The sequence below is a fragment of the Phasianus colchicus genome, chromosome 5 (assembly GCF_987193195.1).
Source record: "Phasianus colchicus chromosome 5, bPhaCol1.hap1.1, whole genome shotgun sequence".
In the NCBI taxonomy this organism is placed as follows: domain Eukaryota; kingdom Metazoa; phylum Chordata; class Aves; order Galliformes; family Phasianidae; genus Phasianus; species Phasianus colchicus.
In genome coordinates this window covers 15,749,135-15,771,199 of record NC_143440.1, presented here as the reverse complement: position 1 = coordinate 15,771,199, position 22,065 = coordinate 15,749,135, and the positions used below count along the sequence as shown (strand labels likewise).

General features: G+C 36.0%; 1 protein-coding gene across 1 annotated transcript in view; it reads left to right on the top strand.

Annotated features, from left to right (window-relative positions):
- LOC116243037 (uncharacterized) overlaps window positions 1–22,065 on the top strand; it is a gene marked incomplete at its 5' end in the record, with an annotated part of 51,512 nt that overhangs the window by 6,582 nt on the left and 22,865 nt on the right. Inside the window, 18 exons of the mRNA XM_090141995.1 lie at window positions 10,829–10,882; window positions 11,298–11,559; window positions 11,958–12,072; window positions 12,682–12,772; window positions 13,626–13,735; window positions 13,952–14,168; window positions 15,074–15,199; window positions 15,653–15,770; window positions 16,590–16,728; window positions 17,444–17,554; window positions 18,105–18,174; window positions 18,323–18,460; window positions 18,545–18,709; window positions 19,213–19,307; window positions 19,782–19,908; window positions 20,533–20,788; window positions 21,264–21,316; window positions 21,681–21,781. Coding sequence (XP_089998121.1) covers window positions 10,829–10,882; window positions 11,298–11,559; window positions 11,958–12,072; window positions 12,682–12,772; window positions 13,626–13,735; window positions 13,952–14,168; window positions 15,074–15,199; window positions 15,653–15,770; window positions 16,590–16,728; window positions 17,444–17,554; window positions 18,105–18,174; window positions 18,323–18,460; window positions 18,545–18,709; window positions 19,213–19,307; window positions 19,782–19,908; window positions 20,533–20,788; window positions 21,264–21,316; window positions 21,681–21,781 — 2,348 coding nt within the window. The remainder of the gene's footprint in view (window positions 1–10,828; window positions 10,883–11,297; window positions 11,560–11,957; window positions 12,073–12,681; window positions 12,773–13,625; window positions 13,736–13,951; window positions 14,169–15,073; window positions 15,200–15,652; window positions 15,771–16,589; window positions 16,729–17,443; window positions 17,555–18,104; window positions 18,175–18,322; window positions 18,461–18,544; window positions 18,710–19,212; window positions 19,308–19,781; window positions 19,909–20,532; window positions 20,789–21,263; window positions 21,317–21,680; window positions 21,782–22,065) is intronic.

The window sequence follows — 22,065 nt, the reverse complement described above, 5'->3', positions numbered from 1 at the left end:
CATTGGTAAGGGATGCCCTAAGAAACACATGACAAAAATACAGATATCCTCCTTTTTTCAGTTTGATGGGAAATTTCAAGGACTTTTATGTGTGATGCTATTAATAAGCTACTTTACATATTTACTTATCACTGGTATGAAAAAAAATAGAGTTAACGGGTTTTGAGTAGTTCCTCAAGCTACAGTAAGCTGCAGCTGGGAACTGTTGTAATCAGAGTTGGAATATGTATCTTTATGGAACACAACAGTATTTCTGCTTCTCCAATTCCTTTCCCAGTATTTCCTGTTCTCTTATCCCCATATTATACTCCTCTCCACATTCCCCTTTCTGAAGGACAGGACAGGTTTCTGCAACCAGAAACAGTGCTTGCGGGGACAAGAGACTTCTAGGAAGAATTTACATCCAAGGATCTTTTTTCTATGAAAGGTCAGAAAGCATGAGATACTTCTGTATGGAGGGATTTATGCTGTAATAGGTAGTGAATTCTGGCATACTAATAGCAGTGCTGCTAGTAGTAAGTGTTGAGTTGGAAAGGAAGTTTCGGAAGGCTATTTGGTAGGACAAGGGATGAATACAAACAGCTTAGAGTTGGTGAGGAGGTTGTATGCTGTCTGCAGCTAACAGGCACAGGAGTGAAGGCAGCTGTGGAGAATGCAGCTGAAGTGTGTAGGAAAAAGTGGTGGATGAAAAACTGGACATGAGCAGGCAGTGCACACTTGCAGACCAGAAGATCTCACAACAAAACTATCTATGTTATGCTTTTATCTGCAAATCAGGCACTTCCAGGAGTTAGTCTGTATAAGACTTTTCGTAGCTTGTAAGTTGGTCTTCTACTATGTATGAGCAGTAGAGAAGGAAACAGGGAGCAGAAGAGTCGTAAACTAAAAGCAGAATTGCTGAATTGCTGTTTGTCTGTTTAGGATGGATACCAGGTAACTTCCATCAATCAGAAGAATACTGCAGACAAGGAGACAAGGGATGATAAGCTTAACTTCTTATGCAGAAGTTCAGCAGAGCTTCTAAACTTAGTCAGCACTGTAGAAAGGAGTCAGATTTATAGCCTGGTTCTTGCATAGAGTCTACAAACTGAAGTTAGAGTTACCTATCAATATCAGCATAAATTTGGTCTGCCAAGTGTTGAGCTATGCACAGCACTGATGAGCACGCTCATATCTGAACAGTTTTTTGTGAAGCAGATGCTGAAATGTCTCAGGCAGCACTGAGAAAGCCTCACAATAGAAGGAAAAATACACCAAAATGTATTAAATGACAGATTCTGAAATAGACAGGAGTTGTAAATGGAAACCGGAGAGTGCTTTGGAAAAAAAAAAAATGTGAAAAAGAAGGGCTATGTGCAATACTGGGGCATGAGAAATAATTATGCTGAAGCTTGTAAAGAGAAACAGAAATAAACTTTATCTAAGTCACCATCAGTGATTCGGAAGATCAGATTTGGCTCATGTGAGTTATAGTATCATAGAATGGTTCGGATTGAAAGGGACATTTAAGACCATCTTGTTCCAACCCCATGCTAGAGAGAGGCAGAGATACCTCTCTCTAGACCAGGTTGCTCAAAGCCCCATCCAGCCCGGCCTTGAATGCCTCCAGGGAGGGAGCATCCACGACCTTTCTGGGCAACCTGTTCCAGTGTCTCTCCACCCTCATAGCAAAGAATTTCTACCTAATATCTAGCCCTTATCTATCCTCTTGGAGTTTAAAACTGTTTCCCCTTGTCCTGATGCTACCTGCACTTGTAAAAAGTCCCTCTCCAGCTTTCCTGTAAGCCTTCTTAAGGTACTGGAAGGTCACTGTATGGTCTCCGTGGAGCCCTCTCTTCTCCTGTCTGAGTTATTAGTATCCCATGGAATAAACATTTTATGAAATGAAGAAAAGGTACACAGACAAGGCAAAAGCTCAGTAACATATAGGAAAATGAATGCTGAATAGGTAACAAACCATCAGTGATGTTGTTGTCCAGTAAGGCATCCTCAGCACTATGCAGAAGAAGAAAGTAAAAGAACAATCCAGACAGACAGACCAACTGAGGGCTATGAATAATACTGTGAGAACCAAGTACATCACAAGCAAATACTGATGGGGAAAATCTACCAGCAGAGTTTTCAGATAGTCTGTACAATAGAAAAGTTATGCTTTCAACTGAATTAAGGGCACGAAGAACCTGGCAACTTTCAACCTGATAAAAAATTGTTCACTAAATACATGCATGCATTTACCCACCTTAAAAAAATAGCAGCCAACTATCAAAAATACTGAGATAGAAGGCACAGCACTTTTCTGTCAGCAAAGCTATTAACATTTTATCCATATTTTTTGAAGCATGAGGATTAGGTAAGAAAAAATTGATTCAGTTAGTCCAGCTGATGACTCTCAACATTAAAACCCAGGGTAGTGAGTAAGAAGGCATTGAGCTCACCTGGGGTGTAGACTGGCTGCTCAGACGTCAAGCAAGCTGTGTACTTAAGAAGAGCTGTTGCACTTAGAAACCACAATGTGAATGAGTAACATCATTAGTTCAATTTCATATGTGCAGGAGCCAGGGTACAAGTTTCATTTCTTTTTCATAAATCTTTTATTCCCTTTGGTTAAGGTAAGCAGAGTGACAGCTCAGCTCTCCCTTGCCTGTCAGTTCAAGGTACAAGTTATGTGCTCCTTTTCCAAATCCTTTAAAACACAAGCAAAAAAAGTGAAGGCAGCACAGCTGTGTGCCTAATTTATCATTATGTAATTAAGGAACTATAACTATTGTCACTAACAAATGAACTAAGTTACTTCATTTCTTCTAACCTTTACTATTGTTCTCTCACTGATTTTCCATTTAGAATATCCAATCTCCACAGTCAGAGATTTTCTTCCAATTTTTGTAGTATTTTGTGTAATCATTTCTAAAGCTATTGTAACAAACTAAAAAATGGTCATGACCATTTACAATACACTGCTCATCTGCCATTCATTTTAAGAGTTTAACACTCTCTTCTCATGGAAGAACCTTTCACGTTTCTCAGGTGACGTGACATGTTATACTAAGCAGGCAACAAACTACATAATCTATTCCAAGAACAAGGTAAAGGAGCCCATGACCAGAGTGTGTCCACCATAGTCTTCCACAGTAGCAGTACATCTTTTCAGAAGGGGAAAATTAGCAAGTTAACAGGGTATTGAAAGAAAGGTGGATAGTTAGCATGAATTCCTTGGGAGGGCTGTTTAGCAAAACCCTGGTGAGTCACTTATAGATTATTGAAAGAAAAAAATGTTAAGTGAGAGAAAGGTGAGAAAACCATGAGCAGGACATTCATCTCCATTAACCTATGAACAAACTCATCTATTCCAATTTTATAGAACTATCCTATATTTAATTTCCATGGTATTTGGGACTGAGATGTGAGGATAAGGTTTGGGGTTTTTCACAGCATTATAAACAGAAAAATGGACAAAAATACAGGAAAGAAAAAAAATAAAAATGCTTTTGACACCTCCATGAACATTTCCTCCTGCAAACAAAAGTGCTTTGTTTTTGTGCCAGGCACCAGGAAAACGGTGTCCCTTTAATGGATTCCTGGTGTACATTAACAGTAAAGACAGCTGCTTAAGTTATTAAAACACTTTATAAACTTGCTTCTGGGGTTTCTTTCCCCTTACACAGCTGGAGAAGTGTGTTTGCTCCTCCCTGCCTGCGTAAGTTCTTTTCAACACACTGGGATACTGAAGTCCTCCAACTGCTGTTTCTTTAATCTACAGGAGCCACTTGGAGAAACTGCCCATTTGACCAATAAATACCTAAACTTGAATCTTTCTGTTTTTTGTAATAATATCAAGTCTATGTACAGATAAGATTCTTCCAGCAATCAATCAGATCATATAGTCTGATAACTTTCAAAATTTCATAAGCTACTTCATCAAGTGACCCAAGTTTCTTTTACACTTGTTTTCTTATTTTAATTGCACCTACTCCTTGAGATAGAGAAAGAGCCTGTGTTGTTGGATAAACTGAACACTGGAATGCCATTTGAATGTCACTACTCCTTGTAGATCAGAAATTTCAGTCTCAGCAGTAGCAATCATAACCATTCAGTAAAATAGCTGAGTAACATCTTTGAAGAACACCTACAGATACAACTAGGACAAATCTCAGTGCAGCTATACAGTGTGCCCTTATAAATTCTTAGTGAGGTTGCATATTCAAGGTTGACAAGAGTCACCTTCTAGTCACAAAGAGGTATAATGACTGAAAACTAAAAACTATCTTAGAAGTAGAAATAATTTGATATTAACACTCTGCTTAGCAGCAACTCTAGCGAAGGAGACAGGGCAAAAGACAAATCTGACCTTGACTCCACCAGCACACATAGGAAGTCATCCTAGGTACAGATACCCACCTCACCTTCCTCACATGAGTAGCAAAAGCACTAATTCTGCCCTCAGAAAACTCCTCCCTTTACTAGTAGTCTCTTGCTCTGTTATACCCGGTGGGAAGCAAGAAACTCTTTCCAAATGTTTTGAAGTAATATGAGAAGAACCCGATACTCTGTTTTTCCTCTCAGGCAGAGGTCAGTGCAACTAAGAAAGGAATCAAGGCCTTGCTCCTTCACTGTGAGGTCTTTAATATGTGGGTAAAATGCACAACGTTTGCTGTTTCTTTGAAAGTTAGTTTTTCTGTCTTTAACTTTTATTGGGCCACGTCATTGCAAAATAAATATGAAAATGGGTATGTGTTCCAACTCTGATTTTACTGTATTTTATTCCATTTTACTTTGAGTTGATTTTTGTAAGTGTAAGAAACACAGAATATAGTGCCTGCCCTATATTTATAAATGTTTTTGTCATCATGTTAGAGAGACATGATGATCCCCATCTTTTCTACTACATTGGGTTTTGATGCCACTTAATACTCTTAATGTTATCTGCTGAAGAACAAGGATCTAAGTCACTTTTAGAAATTCCTTTCTTTAAAAACCACCATCTTCCATGTTTTTAAATAAAATATCCTATTCATTAATTAATACTGCACTTTTCATTTTTTTTCTCTGAGTCAGTGCTCTAACTAATGCCTGTAAATCTCTGCTTTGAGGCAGTTACAGAGTCTGCTTTGCAGGAATAGTTTTTGTAATTGACTTTCAGAAATTAAAAAGAAGAGGATCCACATCTCAGTTATGCATAAGACAGCAAGTTTGGCAGAAGAAAAGCTCTGCTACCTCTGAGGATCACGTGTAGCCCATTGCATATGCACAGGTATATGCACAGTAGTTGCTGAAAGCCTAGTTTGGTGGGTAGCCTGTTTAAATAAGTGAGACATTTGAATATTTATTTAATACATCTAACTGGTCACGTAAATAAGATATAATTTGCTTTCTGTATGTACAGATGAATTTACTTTCATTATGAGTGCTGGCACGAAATAAAACAACATTGTATGGGCAGGAAGTCCAGTCTTTTCTTTTCTCCCCATCTGCTGAAGCATGAAGATATAAATCTAGGGTGTGTAAGCAGCTTACTACTGATTATGAAGATGTAACTTCATTAAACATCCTGGATATTTCGATAGGGAACATGTTCCATTCTGCAGCAGGCTAATATGTTGACATAAGTACCCTAAGCTTGCCATAGTAAGCTACCACTGATTTCAATCCAAAAGTCCAGATAATACGCCATAAAGATACATTTTGGGGTTTATTTTATAATAGTGAGTAAGGATACAATATACTTAGTTCTAAACATAAATGGAAATAGGGGTTCAGAAAATTGACACAATTCAGTTCAGTAAGATCCTAAATGGAGTATGAGATTGTAGTCCCCTATTCTTTTAGGACTCTTTTGAATTTATAATTGTAGGCCAGGATTTTCATAAGAACCCACAGGAATTAAGCATCCAGCTATGTTCATGTTTTGCAATTAGGACACCTTCCCAAATTTTTCTTTCTCCTCTGCTTCAGCAGAAGTGAAAAAATCAGTAAAGACTGCTGAACTCAGTCTGACCAGGCACAGAGAACAGTACTACCCCATACTATGCAAGTCCTTTCTGCAATTTCTAGACATCCTAGCATGCATGAATTTTATTCTAGCTGCTTATTTCTCCTGTGGTTCAGCCACCGCAATTCATCTCCCAGATGCCTCTTGCTAAATTCTTTGCTGTGCAGCAGCTCTCTCATGATGAAGATTTTTTGTTCCATCAGCTACCCATGTTCTTGCATCAGTAGGCTGAAGATGAACTGAGGGCAAATGTTATCTGTACACCAAGTGCTGGGCTGTGCACTATTTTTTGCCAAACAGCGGTTTAAAAGAACTTAAACTTTTTGTTCATATTTAACCATGTTAAGATAAGGTCTGTTGACCTTGAAAAGACAGATTGAGAAATCTGCCCAGAGCAACTTATCCTACCTATCTTTGATGTCAAGCTAAAAAAGAAGGGGACACAAAATAGCTGGACTGTTTATTGAAGTATACGTTCATTCACACTTTTGAAATGATAACACCATAGAACAGCAAAAAGTCAATATTTGGGTGGGAAAAAAAAGTGTTAAACATTAACTGGTGGGCCTAATAGGCCTGATTTATTGTCTGTTTCCCTAATGTGTAGGGGCTCATTTTCCCATAGGTAGGAATGGAATTACACGGGAATGGTAATGAACGTGGTTGCAGGCCTTTATCTGTTGAACATTTCTCTCCTACAAAGCTGTGGTAAGGCTATCTGACTGTGTGAAGTTACTGGTGTTTTCTGTGAGAAGGCAAAATCAGACTCTGCAGCAAACTCAGAAGTAGAGGTCAAGGTCTGAACCCATCTCTAACAGAGTATAGTCCAGGGAAAGCTGATTTAATTAATGTTCCTTAAATGGGTGCCTAACGCTTGTCAGTGTCAGAGGTTTTCATGGCATACACTCGGTATGACACTGTGAAAATGCAGGACCCTTCAAAGTTATTAGTCTGTTCTTTTTGCAAGATTTGCTGCCCTGAATGGGCACAGAGTGACTTCATAGTACTGTGTCCCCCCATTTGAAATATACTCCATATCTCCTCCAATTTCAGAAATCAGCAATCTGTTGGTTTTATGTTTTCTTTCGCCAAGGAGCAGCCTGGCATCATTTACAGTATTGAAAAACTTATAATAGTTACTTCTATGCCATATGCATAACTGTAAGGCAACATCAAATTCTATTTGTTCTAGGACCTTTTCTTTTGTGAAGGAGGTCTCGTGTTTTATTTGCAGTTATGTTATATTTCTTTATTAGGCTGAACTTTAACAAAATATATGTACGTATATGCATATACTCCTCCCAAAATGCAAATACCATTGGCCAGTTGCAGAGGAAGGAAAAGCATCCTCTGTTTACCTATTCATTTGCTAAAATCCCCCAAACCCCACCTTTCTGGATTATCTGAATCAATCTGGGACTGAAGCCAAAGCCACCTGCTATATAAGCCTGAGGGAGCACAGGTGAACTATTCTACTATTCTTCCTGACCAACCTTACACTGGCACCCTTCTGCCAGACTCCACTCAAGATGGAGTTTGGTAGGAGGATATGGTTACGAGAATGGGCTTTCCTTTTAACACTTTTCTGTACCCATCGGATAGGTAAGGAGTTAACTCTTTTATTATTGCTTAGATCTAATAATATATTTTAAGCAACTAAATCCATTTTAATGTTTCACTTAACAAATGGTTGCACTTAGAACGTCTTTGTGTCTTTGTTGTTGTTTTTTTTTAATTTACATCAAATATTTGGTGTCTGTCTATTAACCGGACTGATTTGATTTCACGTTGCCCCAAGCTACTGAATATAACCTCACTTGATAAGTAGTCTTGAAAATCAAATCAAAAAGAACCATTATTCGTGTCTTAAAGTACCAGTTGTTCAGTAGTACTTATGCCTTACAAAAGCATTTCATTTCCTTTGCATTTTATAGTAAGAATGATTACAAAGGTTCTGATCTTTTCATGAAATTTAAAGCACTACATTTTCCAGTTGCTAGATCAGGTCAGTCTTTTCCAGTATTTTGTCACCTACTAGAACTTAATACCAGATTACTCTTGCTAATTCCTTTGCAAAAGACACTAGAATGTATTCATGTGACAATGATTTTCGATAATGAATTGTATACTGGTACTACATTAGATATAATATTTAATATTTACATAAATTGTTGATCTTCACTATGAAAATCACTGAGAGGTTAATCTGTTGCATTGCAATCCATCATTTTTTCTCTTGTTTGCATTACATTAATTGAGGACAGTCTTGGCAGATTTTGTTAATATTCAATCATGTTCAATTAATTGGACTATGCAAAAGGAAATTACTTGCATGAATACAAACTTGCTAAGTCAGTCCCATTGGTGTACAGTTATTACTGCCCTGTCAGCTAACATTTTAAAATCTTCAGATTGCTTTTCAATTTATCTTGTGTATCACTTTCCAAATACTAACAAATAAGTGTAAATACAATTTTAGGTTACTTTATGTTACATGAAATAAGCACTAAAATACGGCTAAGTTGATTTAAGCGCAAAAGTACAACAGTTACTTACAGTGTAATCTTACATTTAGAGTTATGTAGTGTCAATCAAAACATCCTCAGCCCTTCTTTGTACAAGAAAGTTATTTGTATTGTGCAATGCCAACCCGATAAATTGCTTTGAAAAATGAATAGTTATTAGATCAAATCCAGCAAAGACTTCTTTCAAATCACACTAGGTGGAAAATATATTCAGATCTCCTAACTGACTACAAAGTATTATCCCATGCCATCTTCTCTGACATTTTGTGCCTAACTTCATATTTAGGGTCCAATTCCAAATTTTATAAGTTGTAATGAAAATTGTGTATATGGGGTGGCAGCTGGATAGTAGCTTGACAAGGTGCATCCACAAATATTTGTAACTCTTTACAAATAATCAAAGATTGAATTACCATGTATTGGTATTCTTGGAAGCAATAGGCACCTATTTTTGTAAGAATCAACAGCATGCCATTGTGCAATTGCTAGATAAACTAGTACAGCTAGAATTTCCTTGGAAATAATACTTGCTTAATAAAAAAAAAAAAAAAACTGCATTTCCTTGAGAAAAATTAACAGACTAAAATACATGTATATACTGTTTTGTTCTGTTACAAAAGTTCTCACACTTTTAAATAAACATTCACAATATTTTAAAGAGTACTGGCTCTTAGGTGAAGTCGGAATGATTCTATGTCCACTGAAGCTCCTATGAATGTGTTGAATGAAAGCAAATTCTGTTGCATTATTAAGACTCACAGAGGCATTTGTTATATTTTCTCAACAATTATAATGGTATGAATGTATTTACCTAATGATATTATCTGTGATACTGAAAGACCAACAGAAAGCGGAAAAAGATTAAAGTTACCTCTTTGTACGTCATTAATGGTCATGTATAAATGAAAAAAAGAACAAAAGCTTGGGGATGAAAGGAAACTTCTGCAGACACTGGAACAACTTCTAGAGATGGTGAAGCTTCCCAGAATGCCCTTCCAAAACTAGGAGTCTCTTGGGTTCCTCTTTGGGAGTGGGAGTTTGAATCCCTTCAGTCAGGCACCCTTCATCTCTGAGATCAAGTACTCAGTTTGCTTACATGATGTGCATTTCCAGTAAAAATCCTTTCTTGTTTGGTATGGTGGTCTAATCTGGTTCTGAGTTTGTGGACTCTCTCTGTCTGTTGAATAGGGAGAAAGGGGACTTAGTACTAAATTGCACAGGCAGCTCTTCTTCAACTGGCAAATACATTAGACACCAGAAGTGCTCATTCAAACATGAATCATTTCATCACCTAAGTCCTTGAGGATTTAGACTTGGCGTGTTGTTGTAGGTTGGTATTAATCAGCATTTTTCAGGCATAGTTATTTCATTCTGGGTGGATTCAGTCTTTCATAAAATAAAGTTGTAGCCATTTTTCTTAAATGGGAAGTGCCTGACATGTTTACTTATAAAAATCAGGAGCTTAGAGCACGAAACTTGGAGCACAGGATCAGGTGTTTTTCTAAGTATGATAGTTGGACCATGTGTAGAAAGCAATTCAAAACTTATGGAGACAGAATGAGAACTTAGGTGGAAGACAATTGATGTAGTTGAGCTACTAACTATTTAACTAGAGGTACAAAAATAATAATTGAAGCAAACACAGGAATAGGACAGTTTTGATGCAGCTGAGTGCCATAATCATGTGGCCACATGTCTTGTTTTTTTTTTCCAGTCCTTTGATCCTATCTAAATGCTTCACTTAAAAAGTTGGTTTATACTGCGTATTTGTATTCATTCCTCACATCTCCAGTAAATAATAAGAATGCCTAAAAACCTCTTTAGCAAATTTCTGGAAAATAATTGTAGAATCATAGAATCATGGAATGGCTTGGGTTAAAAGTGATTGGTATAATCAAAGTTTTTAATTTCCTCCTTATTCAGAGTAGATGTAACGAAAAGCCAGCTATGCTTTTTTACTATGCTAATTTAGTATAGCTTAACCCTTTGTATTGGTTTTTGTGTCTGAAGAGCTCTGATATGCAGAGCTGTGAATTTCTGCCTATGCTAACACAATTTGGAGTTTCATAAAAGGGTCAAAACTACAAGGTTAGAAAATTGAAATCCTCACAGCTGAAAGCAATTTCTTATGATTGAATTATCCTGAGTTTGAATATGGACTTTTAACCTGATTCATATCCTATATACATCAGCGCCAGGCTTAACAGTGTCATATTAGCGTGCTGATCTTTTCTTTCTAGGTCAGTTTTAGATGCAAGTTTTGGAATTGTTACACTAGGTTTGGGCTTCTTTCTTAATTTTTTTTCTTCTTTTACAGTTTCATCTGAGGTGAAAATCATCCAGCAAACATCAACAAATCCAGTAATAACACGTAAGTTAAGTAAATGAAATGTGTTCAATAAGTTTTCAGTTTTAGAAGATGTAGACAAAGGAATTTAATGCAAATGGGGAAATGCACTGGTAAAAGAAGTCATGAAGTCATAAGAGGAGAAAGAGGTCAGTTAAGAAACATGGCATAATGTTGAACTGTTATCTTGTATGAAATGTGAACAACTAAATAATCTACTTGAACTTAACTACAACCGTTTAAGGGTTTATTATGTGATGAACACCAGACAGATGATGAAGGATGAATACATGGTGATTTGTGTTATAATGGATAGATGGATGGAAATAACAAAGGGAGGTGGTCAAGGGAAAACTATGACAGAAAGAAACCAATTTGATTCACCATGTTAAGGCTAGGAATTTTAAGTCATTTTTTACAGCTAGTTTTAAATTTGCAGCTTCCAACCCTGCTCACAATGGCCGTGTATGCAGCACATGGGGCAACTTCCACTTCAAGACTTTTGATGGAGACATCTTCTACTACCCTGGGCTCTGCAATTATGTTTTTGCATCCCATTGCAACGCTCCCTATGAAGAGTTCAACATCCAGATTAGGCGTACCCTTGTGGAAAATATTCCAACAATTCACCGCATTGCCATAAAACTTGAAGGGGTAGCTGTTGAACTAACAAAGGATGTTGTCCTGATCAACAGCAACAAGTGAGTTTATTCATACCACTTGTTTGGTAAATACAGATGTTTTGTTGTTTTTTTTTTCAAGTTGGCCAAGTGCTTTCTTGTATACTGGGGAAAAATCAGCATTCTTCAATATATCTGACAATTTTACCCACAGAAATAATGAATAAATTGCTATTAATTTGAGTCACGATAAATCAATTGTTCCTTCAAAGATTACCTCAAAAACAAAATTTCTATGAAAAATCCTGAGACTGGATTCGAATTTAAATCCAAATTTGATGATACTGGACCATTTTATTTTTTAATTGCTTTTCTTTCCACACAACATTATATTCTTGTAAGATTCTGAAAGCCTTTTTTTTCTCTTTATCAAACATCTGGATCAGAAAACATTTAGTATTAATTCTACCTTCCTGTAGAGTTCAACTGCCATACAGTCAAGCTGGAATTACTATAGAGAGAAGCAGCATTTATGTGAAAGTTGTCAGCAAAGCGGATATTGTATTTATGTGGAATCAACGTGACAGTATCCTGGTAAGAACAGCTCTTGGACCTGCCTACACCTCCAGATCAGCCAAAAAGCTGATCTTTGATTAGGTTAATACTTGTTTAGGAGTTACTATTGCCTTTCCATCTCATACTGTTGAGCATTTTTTCCTTAAGAAAGATAGGTTTGCATCTAGGTAGTCCCAAAGAAAATTATGTGGATTTACTTCTCTTTGATAGCAGACTTCTGCTTAAAGTAAGGTGAAAAACCACTTTCACTGTCATTAATATATTACCATCATTGCAGGTCCAACTTACCTCTTCTACTACAATTTTTGAGCAGAATTTCTCTCTCTTAGGACATCATTTTTGCTGTGAATTTGATTTTGTTTCAGAACAATGGAGAGAAAAAGGCTGGGCTCTCTACAGATATTACAGTGAAAACCTATGTCTACACCAATTGTTTGGAGTTTATGTTGTAAATCAAATCTAAGACAACTCTTCATTCTACCCATCAAGTTTAAATTAGATTCCTAAATAAAATTACGTAGTTCTGACGGAAAAATAGGGTCAGCAAGTACAAGTGTTTTCAATGATCCTGAATGTATTTTACAATGTGTATACTAACTTCTGTCAACGTATTGCCTATCATTTTAGTTAGAACTGCATGAGAAATATGCCAATCAGACCTGTGGTCTTTGTGGGGACTTCAATGGCATTCCAGTTTACAATGAGTTCTATTCAAACAGTAAGTTTCTTAAATATCAGAAATTGGTTTCTGGAGTCTTAAGCATGTATTCTACTTTCAGCACTAACATCATCATCATTCCTCTTTCCTATCCTGTTGAAGGATATACTCAGAAGCTATGATTCAATCTATGTTGAAAAACATAACAAAAAACATAAGCACATCATGTGTTTAATACTTAAAGGTGTTAGCCAGTTTCTCACTAATAACATAAATATTGAAATATATCCAGTGAAATGAAATGTAGTTGTAATACCTAGTCACTACTTTTGTTGTTTCAGTTCTGTCATAAAAATAATTCTAATAATAACATATCAATTCTGATTTGAAAAGCCTGGGAGATAGATCGTTTGTCTATATTAATGAGTCCATTAAACATGCTGTCAGAACTTTGAATATGTAATCTTATTCCACAAAATATATCCACATTTGTCTTTTGGTATGCATAGTCTATATATAATCCTCTCTTATTTTATCCATTCTCAATTTGAGTGTTTTCCTAAGCCTTGTTTCTCAGCAGTCTCCATTGTACAAATCCCTATTTTAATTATTTTCTCTCTTCCCTACATGGACTCATAGTCTTCTGAAAACAGTCTGGGTTTTTTTCCAGTTCAAATCTTAGTTTGTGCCTAGAAGTAGTAGGCTGAAAATTGTTTTCTAATGTTTTTATTTTTCCAGATAGTGATTTCAGTGTTTATTTTGGAAGGAATGATGATAAAATGAAAAGATTCAAGGGAACTATCTGCCTTAGCTGATCTTGAAAAGAATTCTTGACAAGAGGAAAAGATACTAGGAAGTTGAGTTGACCAAAAAAAGCCCACACAACCCTCATTATTAAATTTCTTTTGCACAGATATCAGAATGACAGCCTTACAGTTTGGGAATATGCAGAAAATGGATGGGCCTACAGAGTACTGTGAAGACCCAACTCCTTCCCCACCAGATAATTGCACATATAACTTCGTAAGTATCTTTTTGATTATTCTTTAATTTTTCTTTCACATTTATTTCTATCGTTATACAGCTTCAGAGGGGTCAACAGGAAAAGACCTAGGGCAATACTAAGTAAAAAGAGATATGCAATTCTATTAAAGAATAATGTAGCAGAGAAACAATACTAAAAATTTGCTCTTTTCTATTTTCTGAAAGTTTTCTTATTGTTTTTTTTTTTCTCCCCAGGATGACATATGTCAAAAAACATTGACCAGCTTTGCATTTGCAGACTGTAATGGCCTGGTTAATGTTAGTGAGTACATTATGGCTTGCCAAGAAGACTTGTGCCGCTCTGAGGAGTTAAAAAATGCCTCATGTATCTGTGATACTATTGCTGAATACTCCCGGCAGTGTGCTCATGCTGGTGGGGAACCTTTGAACTGGAGAACCTCAAAATTGTGCCGTAAGTATTAGTGGAGATGCCTTTATTTTGTGCTGGATAAATAAAAAGAAATGAGTTCTCAAATAATGCTGAGTATGCATTGGAAATTACAGGCATACTGGGGGGTTCTGATGTACAAGCTCCAGCAAGAGGCTAAGGAGAAAGAACTAAGTGTTTTAAGCAGACTGACTTAAACAGTATCACAAGAGCTGAAGGGTCATTTAATGAATTGGGATAGTAAAGGAAACAAATACAAGGAGGAAGAAGGAGGGTGATTTGGTTACTTATATTTCTGTTTCTCTCCTTTTTTTCATGACGGCTACCATATTTTTTACCCTCGTTGATTAACTGATTGAGTCTTCACTGGTCTTAGGCTGGTGTAGCATTTAATCTCCTCTAGCTTGGTTTTGAGGAGTGTGTATCACTGTAATCTTCAGAGGTTTTTACTGAATTAAACGCCTGCACATTGTTAGCGTAGCTGTTGATACTGTCACCAACATTTGTTTCAAATTAAAATCCACTGGGATACTATTTACTCTTCCAGTGATATTTGAAAAATCTGAATATACTGAAGCTTTAGAAACTTGATTCTTACGTTTCCCTAGCAATGCAGATATTCTTGAAAAGGCTACTTTAACAGAAACCTTGCTAGTTTTGCAGAACCATTTTCTTGATGTGCCTAGAATTCCAGTCATTTTGCCACCAGTTAAGTCTTTCTTTACACTGTCATGAAAAGCAAATCTCAACTGTAAAACATAGATCTGAATGAATAAAGTTGAAGATTTTGAGAAGTGGGAATAGGTCTGTGGTTTAGTATGGTTTTAAATCTAGCTGAAAAAAAATGTAAATAAACATACTTATTTCCATATACAGTGAACTAGCAATACTTCAGACTGAAAAAAACTCTCCTTTTGTTAACATTTCAGCCAAGACATGTCCTTACAATATGCAGTATTCGGAGTGCAGCTCCCCCTGCACTGACACATGCACTAATCCTGAACGATCTCAGTTTTGTGAAGAGCACTGTATGGATGGTTGTTTCTGCCCCCAAGGCAAGTTCTTATATACTCACATTTCTGATCTCAAAATAAACAAGGCAGATTCCATGAGGCTTACGGCTCTTATATTTGCGTTTTTCACAGCTGCAAGTGATAAGTATTTATCATTTATCAACTGAGGAAAGACATCGGAATTAATTGCCAGCACACACGCAATATTTATAAAGCAAGAAAGCTGAAAAGCAAACAGATCAAAGCTAGTCTTTCAACAAGCCACCTGTACTAAAATAACTCCATTTCAAAGCAGGTGGAATTTAAGAATAGAAAGGTTGAAAGTGTGTAAATTGGTATAGTCCTACTGTCCTCGGTGTATCTATGAAAGTTCACAGCAGCTGCAAATCTGTCTTCGAGGCAATTTTTAGTAATGAACAAAAATGATTATTTTCCCATGTATCGAAAATGCCTCTTTAATTGATTAAATTTTGTTGTTGTTGTTTTTAACTTAAGGAACTGTTTTTGATGACATAAACAATTCTGGCTGCATCTCCCGTCAGCAGTGTTCCTGTATTTACAATGGCAACACTTATGCTCCAGGAACTTCTTTCTCAGAGCAGTGCCATTCCTGGTAACTCTTGCTATTTTCTTAACTCATTATTTCCTCTAATATATTTAATGGGTTTAATGATTTATTGTTTGCAATTACATCATCGGTAATTGATCTGTGTATTTAACTGGCCGCTACAGTTCCAAAATAACCCCAACAAATATTCTTTGTTTTATTTAGCAACAGCCTTAACTGTCTTTGCACTTGTGCTCAAGGTGATCAAAGTAAGGATTTACAGTGTTTGGATTTCTCACCAGTGAATTCAAGTGCTTCCTCTTTGTTTACTTTGTTCAAACATTTGGACTTCTCTAGAGGGAATGAAGTTGCAGTAATTTACGTATTTGCAAATATTTATTTTCTCTGAAGAAAATAAGAGAAGCTACACAACCTCAGTTTCACAATTATTAATCCTGTACAGTACCACATTACCTTAGAAAACAGATATACTCTATCTACTCATCAGGAGTAGATGTGGAGTCACATTTCTCTTAGTTTCTTATACATTTGTACAAGAAAACAGAAGAGATTTTAATTTGGCATTACGTTTTATGTTAGCTGCAGAAAACAAGCAATTACTCATCCAGCACCTGTTGCTATTGAGTTAACCTATTCCAAAAAAAATAGAAACAAATGAAAAAAGTGAATGCATATCACAGTCACTCCCTTTAATGCTTTACTTCATATGTTCACAATATTTGAGAAAGTCTTAAACCTGGATTTCCTGTGTATTCAAACAATAGATTGAAAGGGAAAAGCAGTACTAAACCTAATGTCATTGTAATTACTGTAAGTCTGGATTGCTATTACTAATTTCAGCTAAGTTTGTCTTGTCTCTTCCAGTACATGTAATGGAGGCAAATGGAATTGCGAAGATATGTCATGTCCAGGAATATGTTCCGTAGAAGGAGGCTCGCACATTTCGACATATGATAAAAAGCATTATGATGTCTATGGAGACTGCACTTACGTCCTTTCTAAGGTGAGAATCAGATATTACTTGGTCATAAAGCCTTATGTGCTTGTGGAAAGAATAGGTGATCTCAAACAACATCTTTGAAACTTACATCTTTTGACATATGTATATTGAATTGCTTCAGTTACTCAGACGCTTACTGGAATGTATTCTGTCATTCAAATGATTTAATTATCAGCTAAATATTAGGATGTCATGCAACAGTAAATGGTGGTTTCCAGGGAATTTCCAGTTCTGTCATGCAATAAATGCTGAAGACAACTCTCTTTTTAAGATATTGCTTAATGTACATTCTTCTACGTGATTGTTCCAGCTGTCTTACTGGATTAAATAATTTTACCCTGTTAACTGTATTTAATAGTATATTTTTCTTGGAAACTGAAATAAAGAAAAATCAGTTCAAGTCAACTGATACATTTCATTTAGGGTTTAACCATTATAAAAATGAGTTAAGAGAAATAAAGTAGTAAAAAATTCATTATAATCAAAACATTTTGTTACAGTAATGTGTAAGTGAAAAGGTTTGACCTTTTTGATATGATTCTTCTTTGCTTTCTTTTTTTCCCATTTGCACAATTCAGTCTAAAAAAAAAAAAAAAGAAAAGAAAAGAAAGAAAATCACTCATTGTTACTATTTCCCTGAAAAGAGAGACTTTGACAGGGACAGCTTTTGTTATTAGCCTTTCATTGAATAACTGTTAGGATTTTTATTTATTTTCAGCACTGTGAAGATGAAATATTCACTATCCTGGTGGAACTACGCAAGTGTGGCATGACAAACACTGAAACGTGCTTAAGGACAGTGACCCTCAGCTTGAATAAAGGACAAACGGTAAGAATGCAAAATAAGCATGAAAAAAAATATTAATAACATGGGGACCAAAGCATCTAGACCTTTATCGGGTAGGGACCTGCATTTATTTCCACATATGGGATAAGTACATGTTACTTTTTATCAAGTGAAAATAAACTAGGTTTTTTTTTGTAAAAATGAAATAGTAGATTTGATTTTATGGAAGTTCATTAAGAAAAAGCTGAAAAAGCTGTTTTTCTGCCAATTCAATGAAAACACATAAACTTGTAATTTAGAAGCTACAAGTACAACAGTAATGGGTGTAATTCATCATAAAGTTTTGTTCATAGAAACCAAGATGATAAAATTCATTAATCAGTTGAGAAAGACTCTTCAAAAACCAGTTTTCCTTGGCAAGGAAAATTAGTGAAGTGCACAAAGTGGAAAGAAAGAGAAGAGATGAGATCACAAAAATGACCCCTTTTAATTAATAGCCATTTAAGTAATATCACCGGAGTCATCACTATTATTACTCTTTGGACTATAATAATCCTTCACATGATTACCTGTTGTTCCTCTTCCTTAACAGCTCATTGAGGTCAAAACTGATGGTGGTGTGTTTGTGAACTCAATCTACACCCAGCTGCCAATCTCAGCAGGTATTTTTTCTCTAACATTCACCTCTGATTCGTGGGCAATGTTATAAAATAGGAGGCATTACTTTTAGAGCAGTCTTCATATCATGATCTACTCTGTCCTTCATTTAACCTCCTCCTGAAAGCAGTCATTCTATTTTTTCTTTTATAGCCAATGTCACTATCTTTAGACCTTCATCATTCTTCATCATCATGCACACAAACATTGGTATCCAGGTTGAAATCCAGATCACACCCATCATGCAAATGTTTGTGCGATTGGACCCTGTGTTCAAAGACCAAACCTGTGGTAAGTGAATGAAACTGAAGACCTTCTTGCTAAATGTCTTTTGTTGAGTACAAACAGTATAAACATTTCACTGGTTTTCAACAGGCCTTTGTGGAAATTTCAATAATGTCCAAACTGATGACTTTAAGGCCATAAGTGGAGTAATTGAAGGAACAGCAGCAGCATTTGCTAATACATGGAAAACTCAGGCTTCTTGCCCTGATATCCAGAACAGTTTTGAGAACCCTTGTGCACTCAGCATCGATAATGGTAAATGCTTCTTAACATTACTTTTTTTTTTTAAGAATTTTTTCTATTTTTTATCACTAAGAAAAACACAACTATTAGAAAGCAAATATAAGAGAATGAAGAACTGTATATTTGGTGAAAACGTATATCTGAAATCAGAATATTCACAATGAAAGCATGAGGGCTATGTAATGAAGTAAAGGAAGAGTCCTGGAGGCATAACTGAAAGAAACTGTGTGATCACTGAAAACAGAGAGAATGTCTAAGCTCACAGCTTGATATCAGAGGAGTGAATCACATGAGCATCTTTGGAAATTCTTTTTTGTGATTTGTGATCTTTGGTAACTCTATTTCATTGCACCTTTGGTTTTAATAACCTTAGAGCACAAACTGAGTGAAAAGAGACAGGACAGGAGAGATTTGATGTAATTTCAAAACTGGCTTCCCATGTTAGGGAAGTAGTATATGGGACTAATGAAGTAAAAGAGTAATGTGCATATTTGTACTGTCTGTTCTTTTTACAGAAAAATATGCTCAGCATTGGTGTGGACTACTAACTAACAGAGAAGGACCTTTTGCTGATTGTCATTATCTACTGAATCCCTCTACTTACTACACGGTATGTTGGTAGAAACCATTCTCCATCAGAAACAATAGAAATAGGATCATTACAACTAGCTACCAGGAAAAAAACTGTCCCAGACGTATCTCTAGTCTTATGCAATGCCTGCATTTTCATTTCTGTAATGCATTTCTTTCTTTCAACATGTTGCTGTTTTTGTTGTAGCTTTATCTTATTTCAGTTGTCAGACTTGGTTTTGTCATTGCAAATGCAAAGGCAGCTATTTTCTCTTGGATGGATATACTTACATGGTAGGTGGTTTGCACAAAGGCATGTTAAATGGTTATTTGAAAATTACAGTTAACTGCCACCTCACCAACCTCACATCTTATTATACTTGGCACAGAAAGCCCATTGGCTAAATATCATCATTCCACTATCAGTGTGCTGTCAGTCTTCCTTCTCATTATAAATGACTCAGATGTTGATAGTCTTAGAAGTGTTGTGATTATATTTTTCTCACATTCCTAGAACTGCATGTTTGACACGTGTAACTGTCAAAACAGTGAGGGCTGTCTATGCGCAGCCCTTTCTTCCTATGTGAGAGCTTGTGCTGCAAGAGGAATCCAAATAAATGGATGGAGGACTAATGTCTGTTGTGAGTACACTTCTCTACTTCCTTTCCTGTGCGCCCATCAATAAAAAGTGTTGGTGAAAAAAAATTTATATTGATTTCTAGACAAATATGGTAAGTGTCAAGGAAGGGGTTTTGTTAAATGCACTCCTAGATATAATCCCCTGCTGTTCCTTTAGATTCAATCCATTAAAAGCAATAATAAATATAAACGGATGGGAGAGAGCTTGCTGTTACAGACACGCCTCCACCTGTTTCTGCACAACTTTGAATTTAACTATAGCTTTCTGCATCACAGTGTCATAGAGATTAATATGACATATAACAGTAATAACATTAGTAGTGCTAACCAGAAAACTGGTTGCTAGAATAATGAAATAGCAGCACCAAATGGAAGTTTCTTTCCAAACTGTCATTTGAAGAAAATATATTCCTTATTGCATACACGACTTGATTTATCTACACGTACAGTAGCTTTCACTTCTAATTCTGGAAATATTCAGAAAAACATTTATGTGAAAGATAGAGCGTAGGCAGAGGTGTATATTTTTGTTCACCTATTATTGCTACTACCTACCATTTCTTTCTTCCCAACAAAAATTACCGTCTGGAATTAACAAACTCATTCTTCCTTTTTACTCTCTCAAGCAAAGTACAGCACCTCATGTCCCAAATCCCTAAGTTACAGCTATACCATCGATTCATGCCAACCCACATGTCGCTCTCTAAGTGAGCCTGATGTCACATGCAAAATTAAGTTTGTCCCAGTTGATGGCTGCACCTGCATAAATGGAACCTACATGGATGAAAGTGGCAAATGTGTGCCTGCTAATGAATGCCCCTGTTACTACCGAGGATCTCCCATACCACTTGGAGAAGTTGTCCGTGAAAATGGGCTTGTATGGTAAGGGAAGCTTTTGAATAACATTCAAGTAATAGTATATGCATTTTTATTATCTAAATAAGCTTCCATTTAAACTGTTCTCACCTTGCCCTGCGTGAGTTTCAATATAGTAATCTCATAAACATTTTTTTAAACCTTTAAGAATAGTATTTACATCCAGATTGGTAGAGCAATTGTATATAGAAGTATTTTCTATTTAATTCTATAACTTTTCAAGCACAAAACACACGACAGAAAAAACAAAGAGAAATTGTAGGAGAAAGTAAGTAACAAGCAGAAATATATCTATGTCATTCTCTAGTTTTTCCTGTTAAGCAACCATATGAAAGCATAATTGTTGAGAGAAACTCTACCCTGGGTCTTCAAAATAGTATTCAGGAACTCAATTAATTCCTTATAAAGTACCAAAACTTGACAGAGGTAGCTCTCAGTCTCAACAAACGGTTAAAAATTAATGTTTTTCCCTCTCTTACAGCACTTGCATCCAGGGAAGACTGAATTGCATTGGAGAACCCGATCAAATTCCAGGTTAAAAAAAAGTCTTCCACTTGCACTTGTATATATTTGGTATATAATATTAGAATTGATATTTCTTAATGGATTTTTAAATAATAGAAGTATTTCTATACTATAAAAGGCAGAAGTAACCCTAGGTTCATGAGAAGATCTGTTCTAAAAGATTTTTTTCTGATATATTGTGGAAGGTTCTGGGAATTCAGTGCTCTGAAGTGAATCTACAGTTGGATCCTATTTAGCAGACTGAGTAGAGACAGCAGTCCTTACTAACTGAAATGAACAAATTCCAAAGAATTTCTAAATGCTTTTTACGGCTACAGCTGTGTGATAAACTCCCTGCCATTTCTTACTTCTCTCATTTCTTTCCTTCCTCTAGTTTGTGAATCTCCCATGTTCTACTTAGACTGTAGAAACAACACAGCAGGAACAACTGGATCAGAGTGTCAAAAAAGCTGTCAGACTCTGGATATGCAGTGTGTAAGTATGTCATGGCTGGATGAAATGGTACTTTCAAGTTTTGTCTGTCATATTTGTGCTACAGTCATCATTGATCTAACTTTCCTACTCTGAATCTACATCACAGATACTTTTTAAGCTAAAATCCCCGAAACACATTATGATGTGTTAACAATAGGATTCATCAGATCCTTGTGTTAACAAGGATCATCAGAATAAACTATAATAAGTAACATCCAACTTTTGTAAGATCAGTGTCAAAGTTTCTTCAACTACTTCTCAAATCACTCTCATTAGAGCTAACA